Source organism: Macaca thibetana, chromosome 5, assembly GCF_024542745.1.
Source record: "Macaca thibetana thibetana isolate TM-01 chromosome 5, ASM2454274v1, whole genome shotgun sequence".
In the NCBI taxonomy this organism is placed as follows: domain Eukaryota; kingdom Metazoa; phylum Chordata; class Mammalia; order Primates; family Cercopithecidae; genus Macaca; species Macaca thibetana.
Window position 1 is genome coordinate 129,897,271 of NC_065582.1, and position 15,493 is coordinate 129,912,763.

Consider the following 15,493-nt stretch of genomic DNA (forward strand, 5'->3'; position numbering starts at 1 on the left):
AATGGGGCAGAAAGGGACAGGGAAAAGGAGGAAAAGCTAGCCCCTCTTCCTCCAGCAAGTTAAGCATTATTATCTGCCCCTTATTACCTGACATAGCATCTTTACTTTTCTAATCCACATTTCACACTTCCCTCAAAACTCAATCCTAACACTCTCTCACAAACACACACACGCACACAAACACTCAACAATCTAGGAAATGAACTTTCTCAACCTGATAAAGGCTATTCATGAAAAATTTATAGCTCACTACTTTCTGCACACTGCCTGCCTATGGGCTAGCCCTTCTCCACAAGGAGCAGTTTAAAAAACAAACAAACAAAAAAAACCACACAGCTAACATCATACTTAAGAAGATGGAATGTTTTCTCCCTAAGATTGGGAGCAAGACAAGGATTTGCTGCAAGTCAAGTGACTTCTCTTGATGTTTCTTTTCAATTATGTTCTGCAGGTTCTATCCGGGGCAATGAAGCAAGAGAAAAAACTAAAATGCATCCATATTGGAAAAGCAGAATTGAAACATCATTTGTTTGAAGGTGACATGATATTCGTATGTAGAAAATCATATGGAATCCACTTAAAAACTATTAAAACTGGCCGGGTGCACTGGCTCACACCTGTAATCCCAGCACTTTGGGAGGCCAAGGCTGGTGGATCACGAGGTCAGCAGTTCAAGACCAGCCTGGCCAAGACAGTGAAACCCCATCTCTACTAAAAATACAAAAATTAGCCAGGCATGGTGGTGGGTGCCTGTAATCCCAGCTGCTCGGGAGGCTGAGGCAAGAGAATCACTTGAACCCGGGAGGCAGAGGTTTCAGTGAGCCAAGAACACGCCATTGCACTCCAGCCTGGGTGACAGAGTGAGACTCCGTCTCAAACAAACAAACAAACAAACAAACAAACAAAAACTATTGAAACTAAGAAATTCAGCAAGGTTGCAGGACATGAGATCAACAAACATAAATCAAGTGTATTTTTATACACTTGCCATGCAAAAAACCCCCAATTTTTTTTAAATTCCATTTACAATATCTGGAAGAATAAAATATTTGGGAAGAAATGCAGCGACAGAGGGCCGGGCGCGGTGGCTCAAGCCTGTAATCCCAGCACTTTGGGAGGCCGAGGCGGGCGGATCACGAGGTCAGGAGATCGAGACCATCCTGGCTAACACGGTGAAACCCCGTCTCTACTAAAAATACAAAAAATTAGCCGGGCGCGGTGGTGGGCGCCTGTAGTCCCAGCTACTCGGGAGGCTGAGGCAGGAGAATGGCGTAAACCCAGGAGGTGGAGCTTGCAGTGAGCTGAGATCCGGCCACTGCACTCCAGCCTGGGTGACAGAGCAAGACTCCGTCTCAAAAAAAAAAAAAAAAAAAAAAAAAAAAAAGAAATGCAGCGACAGAAGTATGAAACTTATATTCTGATAACTATGAAACACTGTTGACAAAGAAGATCTAAATAAATAGAAAAACATCCCATGTTCATGGACAGGAAGCCCTAATATTGAGATGGCAGTGGTCCCAAAATTGATGCACAGATTTAACACAATCTCCATCAAAATTCCAGCTGACTTCTTTGCAGAAACTGACAAGCTGATCCTATAATTGATATGGAAATACAAGAGGTTCAAATAGCAAAACAATCTTGAAAAAGAAAAAAAGAGTTTTTCTTTTTTTCTTCTCAAAAGGAAAAAGTTTGAGAGGTTTGAGGAATCAGAACTCTCAATTACAAAGCTGCAATAGTCGAGACCATATTAGTGTAAGGATAAACATATAAATCAATGAAATAGAATTAAAAGTCCAGAAATAAATTCTCTCACAGTTAGTTAATTTTGGACAGGGGTGATGACACAATTCAATGGAGAAAGAATAATCTTTTCAATAAATGGTACTGGGGCAACTGAGTATCCACATGCAAAGAAATATTAGACCTCTATAACAGATCATGTACAGAAATTAATTCAAAATGGATCAAAGTCTAAATGTAAGAGTTAAGACTATAAAACTCTCAGGACAAAACACAGAAGTAAATCTCTGTGGCCTTAGATTAGGCAATGATTTCTTAGATATGACACCAAAAGCTCAGCAAAATAATAATAATTTCACTTCATCAAGCTGAAAACGTTTGTGCCTCAAACGACACCATCAGGAAAATGAAAAGACAACTCACAAAATGGAGGAAAATACTTGCAAATCATATATAAGGGACACATCTAGAGTATATAAGACTCTTACAACTCAGTAATTTAAAAAAAAAACTCATTATAAAAATGGGCAAAGATTGAGTCTTTTCACACACTTCTCTCCAAAGAGGATATACAAACGGCCAATAGCACATAAAAAGCATCATTAGCCATCAGGGAAATGCAAATCAAAACCAGGATCAAATCACACCGGCTAGGAGAGCTATGATGAAAAAAGGAGATAATAACAATTGTTGGCACAAAGTGGATAAATTAGAGCTCTCATACACTGCTGGTGGAAACGTAAAATACTGCAACTGCTTTGGAAAACTGTCTACAAGTTCCTCAAAAGTTTAAACACAAAGTAGTATATGTTTCAGCAATTCCACTCTCAGGTACATATCCAAAATAATTCAAAACATACATACATACATAAGAACTTGTACATGAATGCTCACAGCGGCATGATTTATAATAGCCAAAAAGTGAATGTCCGGCCGGGCGCGGTGGCTCACGCCTGTAATCCCAGCACTTTGGGAGGCCGAGGCGGGCGGATCACAAGGTCAGGAGATCAAGACCACGGTGAAACCCCGTCTCTACTAAAAATACAAAAAATTAGCCGGGCGCGGTTGTGGGCGCCTGTAGTCCCAGCTACTCGGGAGGCTGAGGCAGGAGAATGGCTTGAACCCGGGAGGCGGAGCTTGCAGTGAGCCGAGATCGCGCCACTGCACTCCAGCCTGGGCGAGGAGCGAGACTCCGTCTCAAAAAAAAAAAAAAAAAAAAAAAAAAGTGAATGTCCATCAGCTCATGAATAGATAAATGTGGTGTATTCTTACACTGACTTACTATTCACCCATTACAAGAATGAAGTACTTGCTATGACATGGATGAACCGTGAAAACATGGTAAGTGAAAGGTGCTTATCATAAAAGACCATATGTTAAGATTGCATTTGTACAAAGTGTCCAAAATTGGCCAAATCTATAGAGAAAGGAAGCAGTAATTGCCTAGAACTAGGGGCATAAGAGAATGAAGGGTGACTCTTGAAAGATACAAGATTTATATTTTAGGTAATGAAAATGTTCTAAAAGTAACTATAGTGATGGTTGCACAATTGTTAATATACTAAAAACTGTTGAGCTGTACACTTTAAATGCATTACTTCTAAGCTATCTAAATTATACCTCATAAAAGGTGCCCAAAAGAAATCAACCATTTAAGTAATTCCTGACCCAACTGACATTCCATTTTATGTCTCAGAATGTCTATAGTTTATATCGTATTGACTTGCACTAGTTCATTTGTTTTGAAGTAACTAAATTATATGCTTTATCTCCTTTACTCACAAACTATAAGCCTTGCAAGAGTCTCTTCTACATCTTTCATACTTCTCTTTAGAACTGGGTACAATAATGGGTACAGAGTGGGTCCTCAGATTAGGTTTTCAATTTTCAAGATGCAAGATATTAGAGAAGTATTTACCACGGATAAGTCAACCAGACTACTCCAAAATCTTCCTTTTAGGAAATAAAGAGATTATATATAACTCCCCAGAGATCCCTAACCAAACTGTTAGAATAAAAAATAAGTAAAAGTGACCCAGAGCTGAGGTTTCACATTGTAATAACCCTGGGCAATGATAGAATAAATTGTGATTCAATCAAAATTAAAGTTGTTCAGTGACAAAATACCATTTACTGTATTAGAGATCCAGTGTCAGTGCAGTTAGTAAAAGAAAGTTGTAGTATTTTCATCATGAAGCATGAGCACAAATTAATAATTAAGCCTCTGTTGTTTACTTGATGATTTTATTGTTCTTTCTGGGTTAAGGCTCACATGTATTAATTTTAATAACTTTAGAATTATAAAAACTGCAGCAACAAACAAGAGAATATGGTAAGGTCCACCTAAATGAGATTTCCCTCAAAGTAAAAGTAATAATCATCATCTATCCCAATAACGGAGGAAGAAAATTTAAAAAATGTGTTTCCTATGAAACTATACCCAGAAACTGAAATTCAGAGTTTTGTCCTACTGATCTGAACTGATTTCAAAATACAGAGAGAAATAACTCAAACTGCCAGAACTCATTAAAGCACAATGACAATCAATAACTGGATAGTACAGGAGAGACCCACTAAAGGTTACAGGATCCAACTGTAATGCTCTCTGAAAAATGTATGTCTTTAAATAGCTACAGAAACTCACTTGTCATTTAAGCCCCTCAATGATGAGAGCTTCACCGTCCCACTCCTATGACTCTTCTTTCTCTTCTCCCCACCACTCTCCACTCACATACAATTTTACTCTTTTAAGATGGAAAGCAATTCTTAACTATCATAATTCACCTTTTGGATGTAATTTCATAAATATATGCTAACATCTACAATAACACCATGAAATGCCCCTTGTAGCAGAGATGGCCAAGCTTTCCACCAGCCAGGGACATTTCCCACTCCCCCTGCATTCAAATAAGACTCTGTGACAAATCTTGCCAATAAAATTTGGAGGAACGTTTGTCATTTAAGTCCGGAGTTTCTTAAGAAATGGTCTTCAGGTAATAAGGAGGACTTCAAGGCCCTAAGAAATGGTGGAGTCACAAGATGTAAGTTGTATGAGTTCCTAAACTACAACATAGAGGAAAGCCACAAGAAATCTGCTAACCAGGAACACCTGCACTGGAACTGTCATGAAAGCAAGTAAACTGTCATGAAAGCAAGTAAACATCTGCACTGAACTGTCATGAAAGCAAGTAAACTTCTCTGAAATTTTGGAATGTATTTATTACTCTAATTAGCATTACCCAAAGTAATACACACAGAAATTCCTAAGTATTCCAACTCTCCCTAAAGACATTAATAACAGATATTTTGGAAAGATTGCTTAAAAACCCATTTAAGTAACATTAAATTTTAAAATCTAAACAAGTTTCCACCTTGATTTTGTTGTAACATAATTCCTTTAGTTTAAATAGCCTTAGTACTTCCACTTCATATCCAAATATCTTTATAGTTCAATATCATCTGTTTTCATGATTACTACAGAGAAACGTTCTCACCAATTCTTCCAAATTAAAAAAAATTATGAAGTCTTTGAAAATAATTAATAAAGTCCAATGAAAATTACTTTATCAAATACTAAATAAGAGCAAATTCATTTCTATTTCATTGTTTCTAAGGTATTAAAAAGTATCTTTTAGAGTTTTAAGGTAAGAATTATTCCTTTAAATATAACCATATGGCAGAATATTCTGTTCAGTGTAAATACACACTCCACACACACTTCAAGAAAATCATATTTTGCATTCTAATAGTTGCCCCTAGTTATTTACAAAAATTCAAGCCCCTCAATGAGCGCTTCCCCCTCCCCATCCTGTGACTCTTACCTTCACAGAAATTTTTATATTAAAAAAATGCATAAAAGTTATACTGAATGTATTGAAATTTTAGTTTGAATCTTAGAAAATAAGATTTTTTACAGCTTATTATTTATTGATACAAATAAATTACGTAAGTCCTACTGGGAAACCTGGCATTTGTAAATAGGGCCATGACAAATTTAAACCAAACTCCCACATTTTCTTTGTCCTGTCTTTACTCAAAACAAAAAGAAAACAATATATTAACTTTTCTGTTATCTTTACCTTAAATTCCATACCTCTCCATGATATTATTTTTTCCACAGCACAGTTAAAATTTAAGAACACATTTCCTACTCCAGACAAAATAATAAAAATGGAAAGTTATTGAAAGTTAAGTTGACACAGGATTTCACCTTACATTCAGAGAAATATTCTATGAGGTTTTGTTTACCAAAATCAGTCAACATAAGCTAGCATTTTTCATAGTATTTAAACTTTGGGGATCTATATAAATTTTGGTTCCTTGATCCTTTTTAACGTTTAACTGTATTGAAACATATATGTGCTATATAATGGTTGCAAATTTTTTACCAGGGCTACAAAACAAAAATCATAAAGAATAATGAAACTGAGAGATGGTCTATTTGAAAATATGAAAAAAATATTAAGTATATTTTTATAAATGACTAGGCTATTTTAATGACCTTTTTTATTATTAGAAAAATGACTTCTCATATACACGAAAGTCATTTATATATATATACCTTTTGTACATTGAAGGGTTCTGAAAGATTCCATTGTCTTTTTTATGTTATAGTTACTTAATATTGCTCTAAATAATTAATCATATTTGTGCTTGCAAAGGCTCTTCAATGCCCATAGTCAGGGCTGCAGGAGGCAGAACTAAAATTTAACTAAGCATCTACTATATGCCAAACATATGTTTTCTCATTCTATTCTCAAAACGACCTTACTATAAAGGTATTAGCTCTCCGTGACTGATAAAACTCTGGTTTATAGATACTAGATATGTTGCCTAAGGTCAAACAGCTAAGAAAAATCACACAGCTGGGATGCTAACTGAAGTCTGTAAAACAAGTCCTTTTCCCACTAACTGCGTGTGTTAAATTATTTTTCCAGTAGTGGTAATAGAGAACAGCTCTTCGCCCCTCCTTCTCTTCCCTCCACTTCCCCGTGAACAGCATACACTATTTCTTTGTGAGACCAGGTGCAAAGAGCAATCTCTGGCCATGACACAGAGTACGGCCTACAAGGATCGAATCTGTATTATGATTTTATCCATAGTAGGGTTCTAGCTAAATGATCTAACTACATACAAATGTAATGAGGTTGGAGTAGAAAAGCACATTAGCAAATAATTATCCAAATGCCATTTGTACTTGGCTCTGAAATGTACTGTACACCTACTGGCAGCAGGTTTATCTTTACAATTGAGTTTTGCTTAGGCTAGTCTCAAAATAGCTTTCCAGCAGCACATGCTGAGTAGACGACAGAGGCTGCTTGATCTAGTTTTTGGAGACTGAGGAAAACGTGTTTGTTGAGCCTATCTTCATTGACAAGATAACTAGAGGCAATACGGTAAAATGTAACACTGTGCTTCCAATGTGTACAAACGGCTCAGCTAAACTCCCTGAACACAATCCACCTAAACAGTGTAAGCTCAATAACCGGCCGAGTTAAGGAGGATGACAGCTCCAGTAACTTCCTCTTCCTCACCCAGCTCCTCAGCTCGGCGGCGCGTACACGCCTCTCCCCCTAGGAGGCAGGATAAAACAATTTCAAATGCACAAAATCCATCCAGTCCCACCAATACCACCGGCCAGGGAAGCCAGTTTCCCTTTCTTCCTCAACCCTTCCAAGAAAATGTTTGTCTAATTAAAAAAAAGAAAAAAGAAAAAAAAAAAACTTACCAACGGCAAAGTATTTGCAACAAAAATCCAAAATATTTACTCAGTCCCTCCACACAGCCTTAGGGGAAGGATGAAAAGAAGGGAACACGACACCGCGGATTCCCAACTGTTCTGATTCACTTTCCCTCGGGTCCCACAGCCGGCCGGGCGAAGGCTTGCAGTTGGAACGCCAAAATAAGCCTTCGCCTCTCAGGAGACGCGGAGGCGGCCACGGCGACGGCAATCGGCGCGTCCCGCCTCCGACCCTCACCTGCCCAGGCCCGAAGCAGCGCCGTGGGCTCGCGCGGGCTCGGCGTCCCGGGAGGCGTCCAGGGAGGCGGGCGGGCGCCCAGGCGGTTAGGCCGCGCTGCAGGCCGGCGCGCTTCCTGCCGCGGCCGGGGAACGGCGGCGCGGCACCGACCCGCAGCTCTCCCAGCCCCGCTGCCGCGCGTGTGCCGCACTCACTCAGCCCTCCCCGGCCGGCCCCCGAGGAGCAGCTCTCACCTGCGAGGCTCGGGAGCCTCAGCCACAAAACAGGAGGGACACGCCACTCTGGGGTCCCGGCCCCGGGCCACCCCCGACACACACACACCCCGGAACCTTCGCCCGCCTCTGAAGAGACGCGGGTCAGCCCCGCCGCCCCCTCCAGTCACCCGACACACACCCACTCGCCGTGGGTCCTCGGGCCGCCCCCCCACCCGCCAAAGTCCCAACTCGCACACCCACACGCACATTTGTCCCTCTCCCACCTCATTTCCCCGGGGAAGCGCTCCTCTTCCCAACACTCTCGATCCTACTCGGAGGCACAAGAACACTCTACCTCATTCTCTTCCTCTGGCCCAGAAGAAGCAACAGCAGCCATTTCCCCGCGGCAGGGGAAACACACACACAAACACGCGCGCGCGCGCGCACCAGGCCCCCACAGATGCTTCCCCTCCAGAGCCGCGGCCGCAGACGCAAACACAAACACCCACGGCGGGCCTCGCTCCCGCCCGCCCCGAGGGGAAGCCGCGGCGGCAAACCGGGCCCAGACCTGGGACTCGCGGGCGGGCGCGCAGGGAACCCGGGCCCGGGGTCTCGGGGGGCCCGCGCCCCCTCCTCACCTGCATTCAGCGCGCCGGGGTCCGGGCGGCGGCGGCGGCGGCGGCGACGGGGCGGCTGGTGCTGGTGCTGCGGCGGCGGGGGAGGCGGCGGCGGCGGTGGCGGCGGGGCTGAGGGCAGCAAAGACATGCAGGCAGCCCGCCGGGGGGAGAGGCACCGGCCGGAGGGGATGCGGGGCGGGCGGGCCGGGCCGGGCCGCCTGACGAACGGCAGAGGCGGCGGCGCGGAAGGCGGCTGAAGGGAGCGAGAAGGAGACAGACCGGGGGGCGGGAAGGGGGACGAGGGCCGCGCCGCCGGGCTTCGAGGACAGTGACCCCAGGCGCGCAGGAGAGGCCCCGGGGCCGCGGCCGCCGGCGCGAAGGCCCCAGCCGAAGGAAGCTGCGCCCCCGCAGGGCCGGAGCCGCGGCTATTGCTCCGAGAGCCACGCAGAGCCTGGCCTTGGCCTTGGCCTCCTGGTGCTTGGGCTGCCGCCGCTGCGGGGGTTGCTGCTGCGCCGGGTGCTGCTGGGGCCGAGGTTGAACAGAGACGCCAGCTTTCGGTGCCTTCGCTTCCGCTCACACACTTTCACACCCCCGAGGGCCGGGGGAGAGACGTCCGGGCGATATCGGTATTGAGATTAATAACAAGGTGCAGAGAGTGCGAGAAGGAGGAGGGTTGATTGACGTGGAGGGGCTGGCGGGAGTCAGTCACTCCACAGCGCGGAGGGTTGGGGTGAGGGGAAGGAGGCGGGGCGGTGACGGGGCGGAGCTTCTACGCCGCTCTTTGGCCCCGCCCCCGTGCGCCGCGTTTTGTCGCGGTGCGCGCGCGGAGGCCGCGGCGTCTTGTTGGTTTTCTCTTTTGCCCTGACTGTTTTCTCACTGTCTTTCCCTGGTTTGAGCGAGGAGCGGGGCTGAGAAGAGTGGCAGGGTTTCAAAAACCCACATTCACAGAGCCTTGGCGGAAGAGACGGAAAACCGCCTCACCCCGGGTTCTTGTGTGGGCGCTGTTTACTGCACCCTCCTCGCCCGAGGCGACCTGACGGCGAAGCGGAGCGTAGGTTTAGGTGGCGGAGACGCCAGGTGAGGTGAAGTGACCGAAGGAAATGTTTCCTGACATCTTCGGTCGATTTTTTTTTTAAACGTGTAACATCTGTAAGTTGTATCGTGAAAGGTAAATAAAAGAACCTGTGACGCTTAGCGATAACCCGGTCCTATTTTCTAATTCTCCCTTCTTGTTGTAGACCTTAGTTTGTTGTTTGGTAGTTTATCCATCCATCTACAGAATGAAAACATCCTAATGTAAACTAGAAATAGTAGTGTTTACTTGGTGAACGTGGCTCTGATACTTTAAGTTTCTGGGGTTTGTTTTTGTTTTTGTGGGCCAGCTTCAGCTTTTAACCGCCAGGAGTCCGAAAAGCAAATTACACCGGCTGTAGAGGCAGAGTACTGCTGTTGCAGTTTTGCACAATTTTAATCTCTTTCTCAATGCATGCCCGGACTCGTGTATGTACCAGTGTTGGTCAAGGGTATATTAGCAATGTTCAGTATTTTTCCCCCCATAGGAGTGTTTAGCACACTAAGCACGTTGCGTTAGTTGCAGTTCATCTTAGGCCTTATTACTGAATGTAAAATGCCTTCCTCTCTTGGGGGAAAAGGTGCGGTAAAAATGCAAATCATCATTTAGCTAAAACTGAACAGCTGTTACAAGAGTCCACAATTGCAGAACTATTGCACCACTTTCATCTTGGCACCAGGAAGGGGGAATGAGTGAGTAAAAAAGCCCCTCAGTTCACAAGACCACAGACTACTTTCTTTTCTACCTATGTTAATTTTCCATTTCCCTCCCTAGCAACACCAGCCCCACAACCATCTTCTGTAAAACATGTCAAAACGTCCTTAAGCCTGGAAGAAGTCTCACTCTTTCTCAACTATCTAAGAGTCTAGGCTGACATAAAATGAATAATTATCTTTGACTTTGTAAGCAGGAAAGCCAAGCAAGTCACTTCAGGAGTCCAAATAGTGGACCTGCCTCAATGGCATCTTGCCACAGTATTTCTCCTTGGCACACAATCACTCTCTCCCAAGGAGAAATACTACCAAATATGGAAGGAAAGAGGAAAATAAATACCTGAAAAAAACAAATCAGATAATGTGATAACCTCACAGATTTAAGCATCTTTAACGATAAATTTTCTATGAGTAGTCAATGAATTTTCATTCATATACAATAAACAAGCACATATGGAGGGCATATTGTGTTCCAGACGCTATGTTTAGCATTGGAGACACACAGCCAAGCATATATAGTCCCTTTTCTTAAGTAACTTACAATCATTGTAGGGGAAGCTGACACATAAACAGGAAATTCTCACGGAACAAACCAGAAATGAAAGTATGAGAGATGACACAAAATTAATAGTCACAACAATGTCTAGGAGGATGGGCTGACAGCACTGGCATTTACACGTGAGCCATATGACATCTGCCCACTCTTACAGGCTGCCTAGCAGTAGTGACAGTAGTGGGGAAAAATGACAGGGCCATTGTGAATGTTAAGCACTAATAAATGGTGGATTTTGGTGGTCCTGAAGGTCAACTTTATATATGGGATGTTCTTTGTTGGCCTCTAAATTTTAAGTAGTAAATGCACCACAATCCATAGCAGGGAGGGGTAATTGTAACTTTCAGAGTTAATGATAGACAGTGGATGTTGTCATAGGATCATTTATTTTAGTGCAGGTTAAGTTTAGTATTTACTCTCAAAGATGTCCTCTTTATACGATATCAAATTGATTGACTCACTAAAAACAAAAGGAAAGGAATACTTTGTATATTAACTATATTATCAAAAAATAGATTGCTGTTTTTCTCATTTGCAATTAGAATGACATTGGAGAAATAAGTTTTCAGATAGTTGGCACTATACAAACGCCAAGAAATTGTCTTCAGTGAGATTAAAAAATAAACAGGCTGGGCGCAGTGGCTCAGGCCTGTAATCCCAGCACTTTGAGAGGCCAAGGCGGGTGGTGGATCACCTGAGGTTGGAAGTTTGAGACCAGCCTGACCAACATGGTGAAACCCCATCTCCACTAAAAATACAAAATTAGCCGAGTGTGGTGGCCCACGCCTGTAATCCCAGCTACTCGGGAGGCTGAGGCCGGAGAATCACTTGAACCTGGGAGGCGGAGTTTGCAGTGAGCCTGAGATCGTGCCATTGCACTCCAGCCTGGGCAACAAGAATGAAACTGTCTCAAAAAAAAAAAAAAAAAAAAAAAAGTTCCTCATAAGATTCCACTTCAAAAGATATCCCAGAAACGACAACAAGTGAATAGCACTTTAGCCATTGTAAAGAAGCAGTTTTATAGTGGATCAAAGTTTGCTACAGAAAGTAACCTGCTTTTGATATCTCATTTCTGAGAATTTTTCATGTTTATCAGATATTGCAGTATTTAAGGTTAGAAATAATGCAATAAGAAAATAGCTGGGTGCGGTGTCTCACTCCTGTAATACCAATATTTTGGGAGGCCAAAGCAGGCTCATCACTTAAGGTGAGGAGTTCGAGACCAGCCTGAAAACTCATCTCTACTAAAAATACAGAAATTAGCCAGGTGTGGTGGCAGGCACCTGTAATCCCAGCTACTCAGGAGGCTGAGGCAGGAGAATTGCTTGAACCCTGGAGGAGGAGGTTACAGTGAGCCAAGGTCACGCCACTGCACTCCAGCCTAGGTGACAGAGTGAGACTCCATCTCAAAAAAAAAAAAAAAAATCTTTAAAGAAATGATTTATCCAACTGAAGCTTCTGGCTTAAGTGTGGCCTTTTTGACCAAATTGGTTTAATAGCAGCAGTATATAGGTACAATTTGTTCTGAAACAACAATTATGTTTATTTGTATTATTGGAGAATTGGTTTATTCCTACTCAATTAAAGAAAAAGGTACTTCGTGTTCTAGAGACCACCTGTGTCTTTTCCAAATTAGCAATTAATGTTTGAACTGAATAAATCTTCCTATCTCTCCATGTTTTTGTTGTTAACACAGGTAGTGGTGGGTCCTATAAGATCCCTTATAACTGTTCTTTTGTCTCTTTTCTGAAATTCTGTTGAGCAGCTTATTCAAAAGACGAAGATTTCAATTTTTTAAGAAAATTAGTACTATTTGGCCAGGTGTGGTGGCTCACGCCTGTAATCCCAGCACTTTGGGAGGCTGAGGCAGGCAGATCACTTGAGGTCTGGAGTTTGAGACCAGCCTGGCCAACATGGTGAAACCCCGTCTCTACTAAAATATAAAAATTAGTCTGGCGTGGTGGTGCGTGCCTATAGTCTCAGCCACTCAGGAGGCTGAGGCAGGAGAATCACTTGAACCTGGGAGGCAGAAGTTGCAGTGAACCAAGATCACACCACTGCACTCCAGCCTGGGCAGTAGAGTGAAACTCCAACCTCATAAAAAAAGAAAAAGAAAATTAGTACTATTTGATAGTCTATTAAATTTGATTTTTGGGGGGTGGTGGGACAGAGTTTTGCTCTTTTTGCAAAACTAGAGTGCAATGGCATTATCTCAGCTCACCTCAACCTCTGCCTCCCGGGTTCAAGCAATTCTCCTGCCTCAGCCTCCCAAGTAGCTGGCATTACAAGTATGTGCCACCATGCCCGGCTAATTTTGTATTTTTAGTAGAGATGGGGTTTCTTCATGTTGGTCATGCTGGTCTCAAAACCTCAAGTGATCCGCCCGCCTTGGCCTCCCAAAGTGCTGGGATTATAGGCGTGAGCCATTGTGCCTGGCAAATTTGATTTTATTTAATACATACTTTCATACTAATAGCCATATAACAATAAAAATGTCACATTTAAGTGTATTTGGTAAGGTATAATTAGTAACAAATATATTTTACATCATATTAATAAAATAACTTTAAAGCAAGTATTAATCAAGATAATCATGGATTTTTACTGACAGGGCCTCCAAACTATATTTCAGTGACATAGTCTACCTTTTACTGAACTACAGTCTTCCCCATTTTCCTATCTTGTACATATTTATTCCCCTCCCTCCCTCTCTCTTTCTCTCTCTCCCACTTATTCTTATATTTCTTACCATCTACTATGGGTATACTCGTCCAAGACACATGGCTTTTCTCATTGCCTCTGCCCCTTTCTGGGTTCATCAGCTCTCTTTCCATGAATCTCCTACTTCTTCCTTTCTCTAGAGTGGCTATGGATGACACCAAGGATCATTCCCACTATCTTAGCCAAAGATGAACATTTTTCACCATGATTAATAGTGTGCCATGTGATCCATCAGTTCTCCATAAAATGATAAAGTAAGCAGAGTTCATCTTTGAACTTTGAAGGCAGGTATCCTACCTCCCCTTTCTACACTTCCCAGCTCAAGTCCCTTGATCCTGAATACTTAGAATCTCCACCTCAATCCCACCAGTTAACACCACACTCCTATATTCCCAAAATTGTTTTTACTAGGCAAGCACCACCACCACCAATAAATATCCAGTGCTTCAATTTGTCTAGGCCTTGGAGGTGACTGGCATACTTTCCAGTTAATAAAATCGATTACAATCAGCCCTCTATATCGGTGGCTTCCACATTCGTGGATTCCATACCTTTGGTTTCAACCAACCTAGGATCAAAAATACTCTGAAAAAGAAGTGGGTGGTTATGTCTCTACTGAACATGTGTAGGTATTTATTTATTCTCATTACCCCATAAACAATAAAGTATAACAACTATTCACATAACATTTACATTAGGTATTACAAGTAATCTAAAGATGATTTAAAGTATATGGAAGGATATGCATAGGTTATATGCAAATAAATGCCATTTTATATAAGGGACTTACGGATCCATGGATTTTGGTATGAGGGGGTCCAGAAACTATCCCCCAGGGATACTGAGGGATAACTAGTTTAAAGCTGTACTCCAAGCATCCTCTTGGGGTTTTCAAAGGTATGTTTCAGAAGCCACCTAGAGTACACAAAAGGAACCAGGTAGATGGGTCCTGAGAGAGAAAGCCTGTGTTTTATCTGTTAACATATTGACCATCTATTTGTCTCCCCAGTAACCTTTTTCTTTGAACAATGCTCTTTGTCTTTGGGGGAAACTATTTCTACCTGCACCATGAATGGTAATTTTAGTGCAGCTACAACTCAAAGAATCCCCCAACTTCTTGGCTACAGTGGTGGACACAGAACTCAAGTCAAAGCAAGCAGAGTTCTTCCCCAGGATATTTTCATGTGGAACTAAGGGGAGAAGGGCTATTCCACCATAGCAGTAGAGCCCAGAAGGAAGTCAGAATGGTCAATGGCCTTGTGTAGAATGAAGCCACCACTCAGATGAGAAATGTAGAGAACAATTCCTGTCGGTGCACCAGTCTCAAGTTCTGGTGATCCCTGAGGTCCCAGCTGTGCCTTTTCATATAATGTAGCTAAATTAATTGGTAAATTCTCTTCTACATCCAAACTAACTGGAGTTAGACCTCTGCAACCAAAACATCTGAATACATTGTGTTTCTGCTTGAGAGTTCTTTCAAAGAAAGAACTTTCAAACTTTCAAAAAGTTCTTTCAAACTTATTGCTGCCCAATAAGTTTGAAAATCACTGAACTTAAACTAAGTCGTTATGATTGGTGGAATCGTAGTCTACCAAACATTGAAGGTCACTTGGTCCTACTTCTGCATTTTCCACATGAGGAATCTGAGGCAAAATAACTTGCTGAATGAACATCACCCAGGCAGTCAGTGTTAGAAACTGGTCTGTGATCATCCCGGCTAACACGGTGAAACCCTGTCTCTACTAAAAATACAAAAATTAGCCGGGCGTGGTGGTGGGCACCTGTAGTCCCAGCTACTCGGGAGGCTGAGGCAGGAGAATGGCGTGAACCTGGGAGGCAGAGCTTGCAGTGAGCCAAGATCATGCCACTGCACTCTAGCCTGGGCGACAGAGTGAGACTCCG

At 42.9% G+C, this 15,493-nt stretch overlaps 1 protein-coding gene across 5 annotated transcripts in view; it reads right to left on the bottom strand.

The window, feature by feature from the left end:
• The window catches only part of CNOT6L (CCR4-NOT transcription complex subunit 6 like), a 103,390-nt gene extending 94,772 nt beyond the window's left edge, over window positions 1-8,618 (bottom strand). Inside the window, exon 1 of one of the 5 annotated variants that reach the window (XM_050790845.1) lies at window positions 8,554-8,618. Coding sequence is in view for 2 of the 5 variants with exons in the window: in XM_050790843.1 (XP_050646800.1) it covers window positions 8,271-8,275 (5 nt within the window). In the remaining 3 variants the exon portion in view is untranslated. Of the gene's footprint in view, window positions 1-7,471; window positions 7,675-7,954; window positions 7,976-8,199; window positions 8,391-8,553 lie in introns of those variants that run through there. The other 4 variants (XM_050790843.1, XM_050790842.1, XM_050790847.1 and 1 more) reach the window with 4 other exon arrangements.
• Window positions 8,619-15,493: the final 6,875 nt, after the last annotated feature.